Source organism: Pelobates fuscus, chromosome 4, assembly GCF_036172605.1.
Source record: "Pelobates fuscus isolate aPelFus1 chromosome 4, aPelFus1.pri, whole genome shotgun sequence".
Taxonomy (NCBI): Eukaryota; Metazoa; Chordata; class Amphibia; order Anura; family Pelobatidae; genus Pelobates; species Pelobates fuscus.
Window position 1 is genome coordinate 79668579 of NC_086320.1, and position 19442 is coordinate 79688020.

Here is a 19442-nt window from a genome sequence, read left to right on the forward strand (position 1 = left end):
TGGAAGTAATGAGCTTTCATAATGACATCTCTCGGTACGGTGTCAGGGAAATGACGCGGGCGAGGGAGCCTGTGTATTCTGTCCAGTAGTATGAGGTCTTTCAGCAAATCTGGATCTACGTTGTTGAACAGGCCCACTGCAAATTTATGGAAATCTTGCGGTTTAATGGCTTCCGGAAAGCCACGCAAGCAGTGGTTATTCCGGCGGGATCTATCTTCCATTGCTGCTAGCTGTGCGTCATAGGCCTCCATCTTTGCTTCCATTTGAGTCTGCCATTGAGTTATGGGCTTCCGCATATTCACTAATTTTTCCCTCTATATGTGAGGTTCTAGTGCCCAAGACCTGAATATCTTTACGCAGGCTGTCCATGCCTGTTTGCTAAGTGGTGATGAGTTTGGCAGATAGGGCATCCAGGGAAGATTGAAACATACCGCGTGTCAGGGGGTCTATCTCTGTGGCGGGTTCAGGATCCTGTGTTGGGCTTGTGGCCGCAGGCTCATCGGCGCCATCTTGGATTTTATGCCGATTTTCCGGTTTGTCTGCTCGGTCTTGCTGGCGTTTGGACTTGCTCTGAGACATCATGGAGCAGTGAGTCTTGCAATTAGGTTGAGCCGTCAGAAAGCATATATTCCATGTCCCGTGTTGCGGAGCTCTCACAGATGCATCCGATCAGCACGACTTCCTGAAAAGGCAGTGTTTACATTACAGCCTAGGGATACCTCCAGTGGACACTCCTGAGATTGCTACTAGTTCTGTCCTAGGGCAGTGCTGCACAGTGTGACTGACATTCAGTATCTCCACCCTCTACATTGAGACACTGAACTTTCCTCATAGAGATGCATTCATTTAATGCATCTCTATGACAAGATTCTGATTGGCCAGGGCTGTGTTTGGTTTGTGCTGGCTCTGCCACTGACCTCCTTCACGGTCTCAGCCAATTCAATGCTTTGATCAGATTGGCTCTGATCAACACTTCTGTTATAGTAAGATTTTACTATATTTAGGAGGGCAAGTAAGAGGGGGGAATCAGGGGGGCTAGATGGTACTTTTAACACTAGGACCAGGAATACATATTTGTGATCCTGACCCATGTAGTGTTCCTTTATGTTCAAAGTCAACTTTAAACTGACTATTAGTCTAAACATTCTATTAGTCAATCGACCCCTTAGTACTACATGTTTGTGTGAAAAATATGAATTTGGTAAATACACTATAGTAATATTATGATCACTGTTCATTTAATATTATGGTCACTGTTCATTTTGAATCATGTCTGTATTCTGGTTTGCTCTAAATGTATTCATTCATTGTAGTGAATAATAGGAATTATATTCTCTTTTTATCTACAGGTTTGAGAGCTATGGAATTTACATTGTAATGTTCTGGGAGATATTGAGAACACTGTTGCGAATTGTTGTTTTGTTCTTTTTTCTACTTTTGGCATTTGGACTTAGTTTTTATGTCCTCCTCTATCCTCAGGTCAGTTTACTGTATGTACTGTATGTACTGTATTTACTGTATATGTATATCAGTTGTCTTATTTTCAATTTGTGGGTGTTAAAATATACCTATATTTCAGTTGATAGTCAGTAAAGTAAGAGTTGAGGAATTTTGTCCTCAATTTTACTATTGTTGGATAAGCTTTTACAATGTGTTAATAATTTTTGGATAATCGTTTAAAATTACTGTTTTCAACAAAATATAAAAAAATATTATATATATTTATATATAAAAAATAGCAATACGTCAAAAATATAAAAATGTTACGGATTTTTTATATTTTCATAATATTACATTGTTTTAAAAGTTTATCCAAAAATATTAAATCATTTCAAAAGCTCATTCAAGAATATTAACTTGAGGCATTTATTAGCTGTATTGAAACTTTGCATAATGTGATTTTAATGAGATGAATGGCTTTTAATGAAAATACAACCATTATTTAATTATATTAACTTATTATGGTAAAACATGTGAGATTTTAATTAAAATACACAATCTATTCAGTATGAAGGATATTAGAAAAATCAGTTTATATTATATTCCCATGGTGTCCAATCATGTAAGGGGGGAACCATATATTAGTCAAAAATATGACTGGAGGAATAGACACTACTATACTATGAATACTATGATGTATTATGTCCAAAATAAAATGTTTTGTTATTTGGTTTTTATGTTTTATTTTTGTTTTGTTTTTTAGACAACCTTCAGCACCCCTTACCTTTCACTGATGCAGGCGTTTACCATGATGCTGGGAGATATCAACTATCAAGATGCTTTTCTTCAGCCTATGCTTTCAGAGCAAATTGCATATCCGATCTTTACCTTTGTACATCTCATCATATTCACTCTACTGATTCCAATCCTACTGATGAATTTGCTTGTAAGTTACATTGAGCTTGCTCAGCCACAAGACTATGTTCATAAAGCATTGCCACTGTCTGGTATGAACAGACAAATCACACAAATCAGGTTTTATTTTTTCAGAAAATATTTTTTTTTTTGGGAAACCAGAATTTCAACAGAATGCCATTTTAGCTCGAAATGAAATCATAAGAACAAATGGGCACGAAAATGCGCCAATCAGTGTGCTGCAAAATATTTACATAGTATATAAAATGATATGTTTTTGCAGTACACAAATAGAAGTATAATTCCGTCAGTTGGGTCACAGATCAAGTGAGAAAAAGTAACCAATAGAGGGATAAGCAGGAGGAGCAATAAATAAAATTATAATATTATATATTTATTAAATATATAATATATAAATGTAGTTTTTTAAATGCTCTTGTTTTTTTGTTTTTTTCCTCTGTTGCTCACTTCTCACTTGATCTATGAATAACATTAACATTTAGTGACTAGTTGTCAGTCATCTTTTTTTTCCCCAATTAATCATCTATTTTTTGGTGCCACATTTTGAATTAAGAATTACGATCCCCAAACCGAACAGGTTCTGCATTGTGCTGTGTGAATGGCCTGTGACTTGGGTACATTTCGGCTCGGAGTTCGGGAATTTGGCCAATCACCTGATTTACCAAATCACACAAAATTAATCTCCAAGTTAGCCCATTGTCAGATTTCTCGTAAAATTACATAGTAATTGTGGCGAAACCGACCTCGCCACGTGTCCTTGGAGGGGGCTGATTGCCCGCCTCTTGCCTTTGGACTATGGACCAGACTTTATGGGAATGTGATACCCCAGATAGCCATACCATGGAGCCTATTCATATAATGAAAGACTATGGGAAAGACTTTAGCTCCATGGCAATTGTACTGTGTGAGTAGGATCTGCGCGCTATTCTGTAGTTTTGTGCGTGCAGATCCCAGCTATCTGGGGATAGGTGAAATGTCTGTGTGTTATGTGTAAATGTGACTTTATGTATTTTAAAGTGTTTTATGTTGTTTTGCAACCATGTGGTTAATGGAGTCTACCTTTAGTCCTGGGTAATTGGATTACTTCTCCAATTAACTCCAGGGCAGAAGGGAGGAAACCAGGGTGCATTGTGGGGATGTTTTTCTGCCAGCCAGAAAGGAACAAAAGATACTTTTAGTAACTTTTGAACCCCTGGTCGGATTCATGCCATTTTTTAATATGTTGTTCCCCTGAATGGATTGATTGTGGATATGTATTTTTATGTGAATGTGATGTATGGTTTTAAAGTTATGAAAGTTGTGTAAAAGTATATTTTACACTGTATGCATAATGGGATTATGTGTCACACTAAGGGGAGGGGATGTGTGGGAGGTAACATCTATGTCATTGGTTCTTTTATGCCTCCCCCTGGGTGTGGCCTGTATGTGTGAGTGGAAATAAAAGCCAGGCTGGATGAGCCAGTCCAGAGTTCCTGTTTTACCCTCAAAGTGATGTGTCGTCTCATTATTGGGGGGAAGGATTTATTGCATGCTGTTCCAGTTGACTGCTAGGAGTACAAGCCTATTCGTATGGTTCCTATTCAATGGTCTACAGCATTCATATGCTTGGGAGAATTTAAAAGGTTTCTCGGATTCGGTGATTGTGGTGTCTGCCAGAGTGCTTGGAGTCCTCAGGAAGCACTAGGAGCATCCATTAACGGAGGTACCAAGTCGGGGTGCCAGGTGATCCGTTACATTGGTGGCAAGCGGTGGGATGGCGTCCTAGTGCGAGGAGAAGCAGCTCAGAGACACTGGTAACGTTTGGAATTACAAATTGAGGGCAACGCTAGTATCCGTACAGCGCCCCTGGCTACAGCAGGATGGAATCAGCTAGTTTTTGGACAGCGTTCCATGATGAGGAGGAGGAGGCGGCCGCGGACTACAGGGATGCAGACAGAAAGGAAGTCTGGTATGATGCCCTGGAAGACGCCCAGTGGCGGCGAGGTGAGAGTCTCCCCAGTGATGAGCAGCGGCTACAGAAGCGTGTGGCAATGCGCATGTATCTATTGGGAGAGCAGCCCCTGGATGAGTGGGTGACAAGACTAGAGACCCTGGTATGGCGAGAGATCTGGCTAGACAACGCATACCAGGCCCTCTGGTGGCATACCATTCGACTTACCCCCTGGACGGCCGAGCACGACTTACCGGAGGGGGATGATTATGATGGCCCGGGTTTATTATGGGATGCCTTGGAGGACGACATTGATCTTGGCAGCACGGAGGGGTCTAGGTTTTGGGACATCTACGACTACCGGATGGGCATGTATGTCTGGGCTGACGAATGCGAGGTGAGCAAAGACATGACCCACCTGGTAACAAGGGAGTGGGAGCTGGAGCAGGACTACCAACACCTGCTCAGCTTCGTGCAGCTCCAACCTACCCGACAAGCAGAACCAGACCTCATAGACTGGTCCTGGAGAGACCCACAGATGGCAGGTGGAGATGGGATCGAGGTCTCTCTACTGGCCCTACAGGGATGCTGGGCAGTCGGCCCAGATCCCCAGCGGCAGGTTACAGTTCAGAGAGAGGAGCTTGTTACACCCTCTCTCCAGCGGCAGCCTAACCCACCAAGGGGAGACCGTAAGCCCCACACCAGCGCAGATGGGACCGTGGTCTCTGCGCCCAAGTTACAGGGAGCTGAAGGAGCCGTCCTCCCTCCCCAGCGGCAGTGTGATTTGTTGGGAATTGGGAGCCCGGTCTCCATTCCCCAGCGGCAGAGTATCCAGCAGGGAATAGAGAGCCCATCCCCCTTTCCCCCACAGCAGGACTCTTTGCTGGGAGGAGAGACAGTCGGTCTCCCTCCGCAGAGACGGGAAGTATGCATGGGAGAGGAGATTGTTACCACCTCTCTCCAGCGGCGGATCATTAATGTACAGGGAATAGAGAGCCCAGTCTCCATTCCCCAGCGGCAGAGTGTTCTAATGGGAGAGGAGCTGGTTACCACCTCTCCCCAGTGGCAGCTTAATGTACCAGGGGGAGACTGTAAGCCCCACACCTGTGCAGATGGGACCGTGGTCTCTGCACTTCCAGCACAGGGGGTAGGGACGGTCGGTCCTGCCCCCCCACAACAGGGCTGTTTAGCCAAAGGGGAGACAGTCTGTCTCCAGCAGCAGAGCTGTGTAACTAAAGGGGAGACAGTCGGTCTCCAGCAGCAGAGCGGTGTAACTCAAGGGGAGACAGTCGGTCTCCAGCAGCAGAGCGGTGTATTTAAAGGGGAGACAGTCTGTCTCCAGCAGCAGAGCTGTGTAACTAAAGGGGAGACAGTCGGTCTCCAGCAGCAGAGCGGTGTATTTAAAGGGGAGACAGTCTGTCTCCAGCAGCAGAGCTGTGTAACTAAAGGGGAGGCAGTCGGTCTCCAGCAGCCGAGCTGTGTAACTCAAGGGGAGACAGTCGGTCTCCAGCAGCAGAGCGGTGTAACTCAAGGGGAGACAGTCGGTCTCCAGCAGCAGAGCGGTGTATTTAAAGGGGAGACAGTCGGTCTCCAGCAACCAGGCTCCAACCAGACTACTCCCGTGGTAGTGCTGGCAACAGGACAGAGTACCGCTGGTCTCTGCCCCCTCAGCAACCTACCAAGGCAGCCTACCAGTCCCCCACACAGCCGTGGTGAGGCACCTGAACCTGGACAAGATTCTCCCTCACCCAGGTGTAGTAACTGTTTATTGTGGGTGGGCTGCTCTGCTGTTTCTGTCTTGTGGGTGGGCTGCTGGACTAACAAGGGCACTGACCGGCAGGAGGTTAAGTACCCTGTTAGTCTGGGGGGTAAAGGGGAGAAGTGTGGCGAAACCGACCTCGCCACGTGTCCTTGGAGGGGGCTGATTGCCCGCCTCTTGCCTTTGGACTATGGACCAGACTTTATGGGAATGTGATACCCCAGATAGCCATACCATGGAGCCTATTCATATAATGAAAGACTATGGGAAAGACTTTAGCTCCATGGCAATTGTACTGTGTGAGTAGGATCTGCGCGCTATTCGGTAGTTTTGTGCGTGCAGATCCCAGCTATCTGGGGATAGGTGAAATGTCTGTGTGTTATGTGTAAATGTGACTTTATGTATTTTAAAGTGTTTTATGTTGTTTTGCAACCATGTGGTTAATGGAGTCTACCTTTAGTCCTGGGTAATTGGATTACTTCTCCAATTAACTCCAGGGCAGAAGGGAGGAAACCAGGGTGCATTGTGGGGATGTTTTTCTGCCAGCCAGAAAGGAACAAAAGATACTTTTAGTAACTTTTGAACCCCTGGTCGGATTCATGCCATTTTTTAATATGTTGTTCCCCTGAATGGATTGATTGTGGATATGTATTTTTATGTGAATGTGATGTATGGTTTTAAAGTTATGAAAGTTGTGTAAAAGTATATTTTACACTGTATGCATAATGGGATTATGTGTCACACTAAGGGGAGGGGATGTGTGGGAGGTAACATCTATGTCATTGGTTCTTTTATGCCTCCCCCTGGGTGTGGCCTGTATGTGTGAGTGGAAATAAAAGCCAGGCTGGATGAGCCAGTCCAGAGTTCCTGTTTTACCCTCAAAGTGATGTGTCGTCTCATTATTGGGGGGAAGGATTTATTGCATGCTGTTCCAGTTGACTGCTAGGAGTACAAGCCTATTCGTATGGTTCCTATTCAATGGTCTACAGCATTCATATGCTTGGGAGAATTTAAAAGGTTTCTCGGATTCGGTGATTGTGGTGTCTGCCAGAGTGCTTGGAGTCCTCAGGAAGCACTAGGAGCATCCATTAACGGAGGTACCAAGTCGGGGTGCCAGGTGATCCGTTACAGTAATGTTTTTTATTAACACACTATTATGGCAGCTATAATTTTACAAGACCTGGGGATCTATCGTTAGCCCTGCTCTGCTCTAGTTCATAGTAATATAGAAACTAGATCTTTCCTCTCCTCCATTGTATGTCAATGATTATACTCCTCCATTTGCACCTTGCCTTGATTTATGTTTGTTATCTTCCGTGCACTACATCACAATACCTGGGGGACTCCATTTTGTTTTCCTATGACAACAATATCTGCAGTTTGCACTTCTGTGGGAATTTTGTTAATGATGGGTTGTGGGTAAATTAGTTTGGCAAATTAAAAGAAGAATAAAAAAGATTAACCTGAGTGACTCTGACCACGCCTCACCACTAGATGTATAGCCAAGGCAGAGATTACGTGTTTCCTTAGTAACACCAGTTCATGCCAGCAATGTGTAGCTTCGAAATTCGGAAAGTGATCGGCTAATACTCTCAGTACATTGCTGCCCAGGCTAATGCAGCACAGAGTTGATAGGCTGCTGGGGACTCTCATTTAGGATTAAATGATTAAACACATTTTAATATTGAATTGAGTGATGATGCCAGGAGACTCCAGACACTATAACCACTCTTTAACCTCTGCACATTGGTAAAGATTACACCACCACAGGAAAATGTAGTCCCTACTTTATATTATGTAAAAAATAAAACAAAAAAAGCAAGGGGAGAAAGAGGGACCAAAAAGTATTAAATTAAAAACAAAACCTGCAAAGCAATAGTGCTGCTTTACTTACACTGTCATGCAAAAAAGTACTCTTTCATCAGAAGTTGCCAGTATATTGCATTTAATACAGCTTCCAGACTTTTGACTATTGCTTTAAATATCTTTGTTCCACTCTTCTAAAAAAGATCAGTCCCTTCTTATAGTTTGTCACATATTATACCTACCGTAGATGTGCAGCTTGTGAACTGAAATCATGTTTAAAGGGACACTATAGTGACCAAAACCAGACAACTAAACTGTATTTTTAAAGTTTGTGTTCCTGACTCTATAGTGTTCCTTTAACTGAGCTGCAAAAACAAATCTGAAAGTAACCCGCTTTTGTTGTGTGAAATTGTAGATTGGTCTGGCTGTTGGTGATATTGCAGAAGTACAACGCAATGCAGCGCTGAAAAGGATTGCAATGCAGGTGATTTAATGTAATGTATATAATGATTTCTGTCTGTTTGGGGTCGCATCACTGAAAAAGGTTAGTTAATAACATCAGTATGGTACAGTTTTAAAGGACACTGAACAAGAATCCATCGAGATCTCAGATTATGAAGTAAAAGGAAAACTATTTGTCCTCTTTACTCAAGAATGCACTCAACATAACTACAGTTGTTATTAAGATGATTAAACCCCCATTGAAAATCAGGTTTATTGTTAACATTTACAGACTTTCAGCTGTTTGCAATGAATAAATCAGACAAAAGCAATTCAAATAGCTTCAAGTGCTTTCTAAAAATGTAACTGAAAATGCAACTTATAATGACTTTTTCAGTCTCAAAATCATTCAACCCCTTCATGGCAAGCATCTTTAGTTCTTAGTAGAGCACCCTTTTGCCATTATGACCTGCTGCAAACGAGATCCATAGCCAGACACCAGCTTCTGGCAGTTTTCTTGAGGAATCTTAGCCCATTGCTCATGAGCAATGGCCTCCATTTCAGTAATATTCTTGGGTTTGCGTGCTGCAACGGCCTTCTTCAAATCCCACCAGAGATTTTATATGCGGTTCAAGTCAGGTGACTCTGGCCACTGTAGAATTTTCCAGGACTTCTTCTGCAGCCAAGCCTTGGTAGAATTTGAGGTATGTTTGGGATTATTGTCTTGTGGGAAGATCCAATAATGCCCATGCTTCAGCTTCCTGACAGACGGCATGACATTGTCTACTAGTATTTCCTGATACTTCAATGGATCCATCTTGCCTTCCACACGCTGCAGGTTTCCAGTGCCAGAGGATGCAAGGCAGCCCCAGAGAATCACCGAGCCACCACCATGCTTAACTGTAGGCAGAATGTTCTTTTCAAGCAACACCTGTTTTGCATATTTGTGCTGCTGTGAGTGATTCTATTCAGGGGGTTGAAACATTTTGAGACTGGAGAACTTATTATAAGTTGCATTTTCAGTTGAATTTGGGGAAACCACTTGAAGCATTTGTTGTGTTTCAGCTATTTCAATGGCTTTTGTTTGATTTGTTCATTGCAAACAGCTGAAATTCTGTAATTTTGACAATAAATCAGATTTTAAATGAGGGATGAATAATATTGAACTGTAAGTTGTAAATAGACTGCAGATCTGCACATTTCAATGAAAAGACTTGAATTGCTCCCAGTATTGCTATCCAGATATTTAATCAATGCAATATATGGGTCAATGTACTCATCTAGTTCAGGGCTAAGGGCTAAAAACGTAGAAGAGAAATAGTCCAAATGTTGCACAAAGAATAGTTCTCTGGTGTTAAACATAGGCAGTAGTTTGAGGTTAAATAATTGAGTAGGAGAAAAACTGCTCTCCTGCAACACATTTAGTAAATTAAATAATGTGAATGAGGAAATGAGAACTACGTATAGGTGTAGTAAGTAGACATGTTAAAAAATTAGGGATAAGAACACACAAGAAGGATTTGGAAATTGTTATAGGCAACAATATGCAATGTCAATTGGCAGTTGCTAAGGCCAGTAAGCTATTGTCATGTATAAACAGGGGCAGGGCCGGTACAAGTATTTTTGGGTACATAGGCGAAGATGCATTTTTACGCCCTCTCCCTCCCCTCCTCTAAAAATAACATCTTCACCTATGAGCTTCTTAACCAGCCCCTCTCCCCTCCTCGTCCATTAGTGGACCCCTCCCTTCCCTGTCCCTTAGTGTTCCTCCCTCTTTTCCCTGTCCCTTGGTGTTTCTCTCCCTTCCCTGTCCCGTGGTGCACCCCTCACCCCCTTAGTGGTCACACTCCCCTTCCTGGCGTGCCTCTTACCTCTCTTGTAGGTTTGCCGAGCGGAGCAGATCCTCTACGGGAGCTTCAGTTTTCTGTACCTGGCTGGACTGACAGGAAGTGCTCTCTCAGTGAGCACCTCCTATCACTCTGGCCGGGTACAGGAAACAGATGGTCCTGTACCGCGCTTCGCCACGCTACAGTCAGTGGTGTATACACACTAACAGTCACTCAGACGTCACTGACAGACACAGACTCACTGATCTGACACACTCATTTATTGACACACACACACACACACACTGACATACACACTGATTGACAGACACACTGATAGTCACACACAGACTCAATGACAAACATACTCTCACTGATTTGACACACTCACAAGCACACTGACAGACACACACTCACACTGACAGACACACACTCACACTGACAGACACACACTCACACTGACAGACACACACTCACACTGACAGACACACACTCACACTGACAGACACACTCATACACTGACAAACACTCATACACTGACAGACACACTCATACACTCACACGCACACACATTCATACAATCACTCACACATACACTTACAGACACACACTCACAGACACACACTCACAGACAAATACACACACACTCACACATACACTTACAGACACACAGACTCACAGACTCACAGACAAACACATACACACACCCTCACATACACTTACAAACACACACTAAAAGACAAACACATACACACACACACACACACACACACTCACACATACACTTACAGACACACACTCACATACAAACACATACACACTCACACATACACTTACAGACACACACTCACAGACACACTCACACACACATACACTTACAGACACACAAATTATGAATATTAAATGTCTACCCAGCCTCCCTACCTGGAGAGCTGGCGTGGATCTGTCCCTGGGGTCGAGTGGGGCTTCACTGCAGCGTGCGGCTGTGTTCTAATCAGATGCGGCGAGGGAGCTCCAACCTCTCTGCTCTGCTCCCTCGTGAGCCGTCTACTGATGCCGGGAGCCAGAATATGACGTCATATTCCGGCTCCCCTAGAGCCGGTGCGCCCTAAGGGGGCCGTCTGTGCCGCCTTATTGACGTGCCTGCCCTGTACAGGTGAATGATTGGCTCTTTATAAATCACTGGTAAGTGCACATCTTGAATATGCAGTGCAATTTTGGGCACCTGTTCTAAAGAAGGTTATTTTGCACTAGAAAAAGTGAAGAGGTGTGCTACTAATACTTGCAAAAACACAATATACTGGGGTATAATTTTAAATTAGTGGGGTAATAGCTTCTTGATCCAAGGAAATATCTGACCTACATTCTGGTGTCAAGAAATATCTTTTCCCCTTTTTTGTTGCAAGATTGTAAGCACTTGAGACCGTGCTTATTGCCTTCTTTTGGATCAACAACAAAAACAAATGTAAGAAAGGCTGAACTTGATGGATGCATGTTTCTTTTCAGCTTCGTAACTATGTAAAAATGTCTGGTGATTATCATACAAATCGATTCCAAACTGGTTAGTTATAAATAAACCAAATCCCCCCCAAACAAAATCCTTTATTGGGTATGGAATGAAAGGATTTTCATTCGCACAATAATAAACTAGCTGAGTTTCAAAATCAATAAGTTTCAAGATCACCAGGCATTTTATTCTGTTGAATTACTTAACCCATTCAGGACCGCTGACGGTTCAGGACCGTCAGCGGTAAAACATGCGTTTGGACCGCTGACGGTCCTGAACCGTCATAGCGAAAAACAGGCTGCGGGAAGCGATCAAAGATCGCTCCCGCCAGTATAACGCTGTAACTATCTGCCAGACATCCCAGGCAGATAGTAACAGCCAATTGCGGCGTGTGAAACAGCAATTTCCTATTTGTACTTATAGCCCTATAACTTGCAAATAAAAGCAAAAAAAACACATAAACATTGGGTGTTTTTAAACTCAGGACAACATTTTGAATCTATTTAGCAGTTTGTTTCATTCGATTTTGTAGATGAGTAAAAGATTTTTTAAGTAAAAGTCAAAAATATTAGTTTTTTTTTAATTTTTCACCATATTTTATTATTATTTTTTAATTAAATTATATGACATGATAAAAATAATAGTATGTAAAGAAAGCCCTTTTTGTCCTGAAAAAAACAATATATAATTTGTATGGGAACAGTAAATGAGAGGAAAATTACAGCTAAACACAAACACCACAAAAGTGTTAAAATAGCTCTGGTCCTTAACGTACAAACATTGCAAAAACAGTCCGGTCCTGAAGGGGTTAAGACAAATTTTTGCATATATTATTATTTATAAAACACCAACAAATTCTGTAGCATGGGCAGCAAACAATATACAGATAAAATAAAGTAGAAATAAACAATAGGTGATAAAAGACCCTGCTAAAACATGCATCACTGGGGCCCATTTGTTTTTAATTTAAACATGATTTAACAAACTAAGCTATCTAATGCATATAATCTAGTATTTGCCTCTATATTAGGTGAGCCTACATACAAATTTAGAGAAGAAGCTTCCATACTGGTTCGTGAAGCGAGTGGATCAGATTACAATGACTGTGTACCCCAACAGACCAAGAATCTGGGGAGTTGTTATCAATTCAGTAAGTACGATCATCTGTATATCCATATTGTCTTCATTTGTTTACTGTTCGGTAACACTAAGCAAAAAGTTGTATCTTTAAAATCAAACAAGGAGAGATGGTCAAATATCTACCGTATTTTTCGCTCCATAAGACGCACCTCACCATAAGACGCACCTAGTTTTTAGAGGAAGAAACCCAGAAAACAATATATTCTGAACAAACTGTCCCATAGTGTTTCTTACTATGGGACAGTTTGTTCAGAATATTTTTTTTCTCCCCTGTCCCATAGTGTCCCCCCTCCCATAGTCTTCTCCCACCCCCTCCCCATAGTCTGCTCCCACCCCCTCCCCATAGTCTTCATCCCCTTTCCCCTCCCCATAGTCTTCATCCCCCTCCCCTCCCCATAGTCTTCATCCCCCCCTCCCCTCCCCATAGTCTTCATCCCCCCTCCCCTCCCCATAGTCTTCATCCCGCCTCCCCATAGTCTTCATCCCCCCTCCCCTCCCCTCCCCTCCCCATAGTCTTCATCCCCCTCCCCTCCCCATAGTCTTCATCCCCCCTCCCCTCCCCATAGTCTTCATCCCCCCTCTCCTCCCCTCCCCATAGTCTTCATTCCCCCTCCCCTCCCCTCAGTCTTCATCCCCCCTCCCCTCCCCATAGTCTTCATCCCCCCTCCCCTCCCCATAGTCTTCATCCCCCCTCCCCTCCCCATAGTCTTCATCCCCCCCTCCCCTCCCCATAGTCTTCATCCCCCCTCTCCATAGTCTTCATAACCCCCCACCCTTCCCCTCCCCATAGTCTTCATCCCCCCTCCCCTCCCCTCCCCATAGTCTTCATCCCCCCTCCCCTCCCCTCCCCTCCCCATAGTCTTCTCTCCCATACTGTCCCCCTCCCCTTGTCCCATAATTACTTACCTGTCTTGTAGCGTTTCTCGGCAGCACAGGGCGCACCGCGGTACTGGAACTTGAATTTCATGTTCCGGTTTCCGGCGGGACTGAAAGGAAGTGCGCACACTGAGCTGAGTGCGCACTTCCTTTCAGTCCCGCCGGAAACCGGAACATGAAATTCAAGTTCCAGTACCGCGGTGCGCCCTGTGCTGCCGAGAAACGCTACAAGACAGGTAAGTAAAACTTCATATTCGCTCCATAAGACGCACAGACATTTCCCCTCACTTTTGAGGGGAAAAAAAGTGCGTCTTATGGAGCGAAAAATACGGTATGTAAAATGTAATGTGCCTTGCTTATTTTATCTAATATGGATGCAAAAAATAAGGCATTTAAAGGAGCACTTTAAGCACAATAACCATTACAGCCCATCATTTTTTTTAATGGTAGTAGTCCACTGGAGTCATTCTTATGGTTCTTTAGTAGTGTGTGTGGAACTGAACTCACTCCCATAAATCTGAGCCAGGGTGCTTACTGAACCGGAATCAAACACCAGATTTCCAAAAATTAATAAAATAATAGTGGTCCAGGCACTCCTTGATTCAAGACAGGTACTTTATTAAGAACCACAGCAGCAACGTTTCAACCCCTTGACAAAGACCTTTTGGGGTCGAAACGTTGCTGCTGTGGTTCTTAATAAAGTACCTGTCTTGAACCTATTATTTATTCTTATGGTTCAGCATAAAATCCTTTTCATGAAGTTTGGCAAAAAGAGGATTCCCCAGGCCACCATGGCCAGGCCCCTCACTTGCCATATTACTAATATAAAATATAACTCAGTTAAGTCAAATGTTGGAAAGCAGAGGTAGGCTGAGAATGTCATCAGTCAATGAGATAGATGTAAATAAAAATGCCACAGTTTGTTTTATGCTAAAATTGATTTAGATCAAAGAAAACTTTGATTATTTGTCTATCTACTCCTTCCAAATTGATTGATTAATGCGTGCACGCTTTCCCTAGAAGTAATTCACACCGGAGACAATGTTTCTGATCAGTGAAAAACCTGAGGAATGCTTTATTCCCTGGAGTGGGCAGCTCCTTTTTAAAGCAAAAATACGTCATTATACAGAGTCACCGTTAAACATACAGTATACATTCAACAATTGGTTAACAGTCTAAGGGGTCTTGTCTAAACCCACCTACAGGATGTAATGTCATCATTACAGAATTCTCCCACCCATATTCCAGCTCCTTCTTGGATACACGATGGGAGGGGGAGTAAGTAGTTTCTTTCAATTACTTTAACAGTGATTCTCCATTTTGTTACACGTGGCATATAGCTGTTAACTGGCACAAAGGAAGTGGAATTTACACGAGGCTTGCTCAGATGGGATGGGGGGAAGGGAAGCCTGATGGAGGATTTTTACAGAGGAAATAGTTACTGAGCACACATGTGTAAGACATTATGACCCTCTTACAAGGATATTAGGTCATGTGTGACAAATAAGACACAAATGTATAATAGTAAAAAAGACATTTTAGTATTTTATCCATAACAGTATGTTTTCTGACACATTTATTGTGTAACTTTCAAAACCAAAGCTAGATTTTGAATCAAGGAAGCATAGCTGAGTGTAAGCTGAATTAAGTAGTGGGACCTTCATAAGTAATTATACAAATATATAAAGTCATATATTCGTACTGTAAAGAAGGTAGTATGGAGGGCACATAGAACTGAGGAGTGTAAAAACATAAACCAATCTATTGGCACAGGTCTCTGTTGATGGCAGTTATTGTAGCGAAAATATACCCCAACACGCAGGATACAGCTAAACAGAAGACAACACAGAGGGAAGATACGTCTACCGGACCTTAGAGTGGCCGGACTCGACGTATATAGGAGAAGTACAGAGTCAGGAACGATCCGAGGTCAAGGGCACAAAGAGACAACGTAAACTAGGACTAGCCGGGGTCTGGTACACAGTAAACAGCAAGCCGGCAAACAGAACAGATAAGGATAAAGAGATAACGTAGTCAGAAAACAAAGCCAAGGTCAAGTACGAAGTAACACAACTGAATACAATAAGCGCTAAAGGGAACTGAAACAGAAACCACGATAGGGCAAAGAACCAAGGGAAAAAGGTGAGTTTAAATAGCTAAACAACTATTTTGATTGGTACCTGTCATCTCCACGCCCCCAAAAGGTAAGTGTATGGGGAGTGTGGCATGACAGGGACCAATGGGAGGCCTTTTCCAATTTAGGCTCCCACTGTCCCTTTAAGAGCGCGCCCGAGACCCGCGGCGCGCTCTTAGAGTCAGGCGGGACACGTGACCATTTCTCGCGCCTGCCTTCACTGCCCGCCTTCCTGTTCCTGCCTTCGGATGAGCCGCGTGCGGCTCGAACAGAGGACCCCGGCCGGCCCCTGGAAAGGGTAAGTACCGCTACAGTTATATCATCCAATGTTCTGTATCCTGAACATTGGAAGCTGGGAAGCTTTAGTCTGGTGAGTGAGGCCCGTATGCATTCATCTTTGTTTGTCTAAACATTATACATATGTCTTCTTATTGTAGAATACAGTAGACTACATGTAGAAAATAAAGAAATCATTTGAGGAACATTGTGTGTTTTGAATATCGAATAAACATTGATATTTGTATTTGTTTTCTTCCAGCCCATACTTGGTTATATTTTGCGATGTGATGGCTTTAAACCCGAAATGCCAGGGGTTGACCAAACAATGGAATTGGAACTTTGGAAGCAAAAAAACAGGTGTGTATTTGGTCGCTCTCTCTCTTTTTATTTTTATCTGGTTTATTTTTTTTCTTACTAGCAGTGTTATTTACCAACACCATTTAGGGTGGAATTAGCTGAAATTGAAAACATTTCTAAGTCAGCTATGCTTCCAGTCGGGCTACTTTGGCTTTACATTTGAAATTCACTTTGAATTCTCATTTTAGTAAATTACCCTGTAAGTTAATATTAAAATAATTTGAAGCAGTTGAACCCATTCAGCAACTTCAAAGATGCGCTATATCTACAACTCAGCTATTACCCATTTTACCTTAATCTGGCCATTTTATGTCTTTATTTATTTATTTTTGTGCATTTTTGGAGAAGTAGAGTAATTTAATTCCACTCATCTGATTTTCAGTTTGGTCCAATATTTGGATTTTATTTCACTACTTTTTCTGAACACCTCAGATTGAAGCCAAGATTATGTAATAACTCATCGTTGGGGAATAAACCCAATATAATGTTGTTTTGCTCTTCAACAAGATGTTGGTAGTGCTGCTGTAGATCAAGTACAACCTATGTATTCAATTATGTAAAAGCTGAAAATAGTCAGTGTGATGGAGGGTAGTACATTTATATAGGATAAATTAAAGGGACACTTCATGCAACATAACCTCTACAGTCTGCTCTGTTGTCCCACGGTGAGATGTCAAACCATTTTAGCACATTTGACAGCCTACCTGGGTCATACATATGACATCACCCCCTGAATTTCATCTTCCCCAGCCATAAAATTCACTTTGCTGTATAGTGCATAGAAGGGCCATGCAAGATGTGCTCATTGGCTGAGACCAGCATCAAGTGAGTGCTCTCAGCCAATGAGTATGGCCCTTCTTCTTTGCAAAGTCCTGCACTGGCTAACATGGTTGATTTGTCAATGACTTGATATCTTGACGTGGGATTGTGCAATGGTACTCCTGGTATTAAACCCACTGCATCAAGTTGTAGTGAATATAGTGCTTGGAGTGTTCCTTTAACTCCTTAAAGGACCACTCTAGGCACCCAGACCACTTCAGCTTAATGAAGTGGTCTGGGTGCCAGGTCCAGCTAGGGTTAACCCATTTTTTTATAAACATAGCAGTTTCAGAGAAACTGCTATGTTTATTAATGGGTTAAGCCGTCCCCCTAATCCTCTAGTGGCTGTCTCACTGACAGCCGCTAGAGGCGCTTGCGTGATTCTCACTGTGAAAATCACAGTGAGAGCACGCAAGCGTCCATAGGAAAGCATTATAAATGCTTTCCTATGCGACCGGCTGAATGCGCGCGCTGCTCTTGCCGCGAGTGCGCATTCAGCCGATAGGGCGGAACAAAGGCGGAGAGGAGGAGGAGAGCTCCCCGCCCAGCGCTGGAAAAAGGTAAGTTTTAACCCTTTTCCCCTTTCCAGAGCCGGGCGGGAGGGGGTCCCTGAGGGTGGGGGCACCCTCAGGGCACTCTAGTGCCAGGAAAACGAGTATGGAATAAAAGGGAATCATGACATGTCACACATGTCATGTGTCCTTAAGGGGTTAAGCATACATCCAAGTTAATTGAATGTTTTCATTATAGCACTCCATGTAGCATGTTTTTATACTTGTGAAATGTGTACTTTGCAGTGTTTTTACCTGACTGTAATAATATGTTTGTAGGCTGAAGGATGTGTCCACCATCATGCAGAAACAGCATGAACTCATTAAGCTAATAATACAGAAAATGGAAATTGTATCAGAGGCTGAAGATGAAGATAATCATGATCTCTTTCAAAGCAAAAGCACAAAGAAACAGAAACTCGACCGCAAAGAAAGCAAATGGGATTGTGTGGTAAAAGCTGTAAAATATAAAGGTGTTTGATTTACAGAAGCTACTTGGCAGTGTGTGTGAGCCTTGTAAAATATTAATATGCTGGGTAACTAATTGCATCTCATCTATTTTCCTGATTTTCTTGCATTACTACAATATTCTGCAGAGAATACACAGCTTTCGTAAAGGGAAAAATGATGAATATGCCAGTTGCTCTGCTACTGTGAACATAAATGTTGTGAAAACAAATATATATTTGAAAATTACCCTACCTTGCCAGAATATACTGCAGTCACAAGAAGGATTCTCAGGATGCTGTGGAAGCCATGTAGTTCTGGTGCTAGATCTCACATCATGAGTCCTTCCACAAGGCTGCTGCATAAAATAAAGTATTTTTAAATGTGATTTTTCACTACAGCCTTTTGAAAAAGAAACTGCAATGAATGATTAAAGCCCCCCCCCCCCCTCCTGTGCGACAATCAAAGGGTTAAATCCTATAAACACTTACCTGATTCCAGCACTGAGGTCCCTCCGACGTCAGCGCGTTGGGGAACCAAATGTGCATACACGGCAAGCTCCTCACGCATGTTGTGCCTTCCTCATAGGAAACCATTGAATTAATGCTTTCTTATGGGGTTTGCAAGATCCTGGACATCCTCATGCAAAGCCACTAGAGGCAGTCTTAACCCTGTAATGTAAACATTGGAGTTTCTCTAAAACTGCAATGTTTTCCGCTATTGGGTTAAGGGGACAGGGATATTACACCCAGACCACTTCAATGAGCTGAAGTGGCCTTGGTGCCTACAGTGTCCCTTTAAAATTTGTAATGGACTCTTTAAAGTTGGTTACCCATATATGTCCCACTTGGAATGTAACCTCTCTTATGTTATGTGTTGGCTAGCCTGTGGGTGAAGATCAAAGTATTTAAGAAGCAGCTTTGCTTTCTTGAATAATTTCTGTATTCACTCTGTCATCTGCGTGTTTGACTAAACTGGTTGATCTTTATTCCAAAGCATAAAGTTTCCAGTTAGTCTGTCTTCTCATTATCTGACATCTCTACATTCACTCCCAGAATATTCCATACTGTCTCTTTGTAACACTTTGTAAAGCCTTACCTCCTTGACAAACAATGATTGTAATTTTTAATTATGTTTTAAATATAAAAGTTTAAATGTAATGAATACTTATTTTCAGTGCGTCTCTGGTGTACC

General features: G+C 42.6%; 1 protein-coding gene across 4 annotated transcripts in view; it reads left to right on the forward strand.

Annotated features, from left to right (window-relative positions):
• TRPA1 (transient receptor potential cation channel subfamily A member 1) overlaps nt 1–18620 on the forward strand; it is a 94286-nt gene extending 75666 nt beyond the window's left edge. For all 4 annotated transcript variants that reach the window (XM_063451330.1, XM_063451331.1, XM_063451329.1 and 1 more), the window contains 6 exons: nt 1350–1479; nt 2204–2386; nt 8287–8355; nt 12676–12795; nt 16334–16431; nt 18081–18620. In XM_063451330.1, coding sequence (XP_063307400.1) covers nt 1350–1479; nt 2204–2386; nt 8287–8355; nt 12676–12795; nt 16334–16431; nt 18081–18282 — 802 coding nt within the window. In that variant the 3' untranslated portion in view covers nt 18283–18620. The remainder of the gene's footprint in view (nt 1–1349; nt 1480–2203; nt 2387–8286; nt 8356–12675; nt 12796–16333; nt 16432–18080) is intronic.
• The last annotated feature ends 822 nt before the right edge of the window (nt 18621–19442 follow it).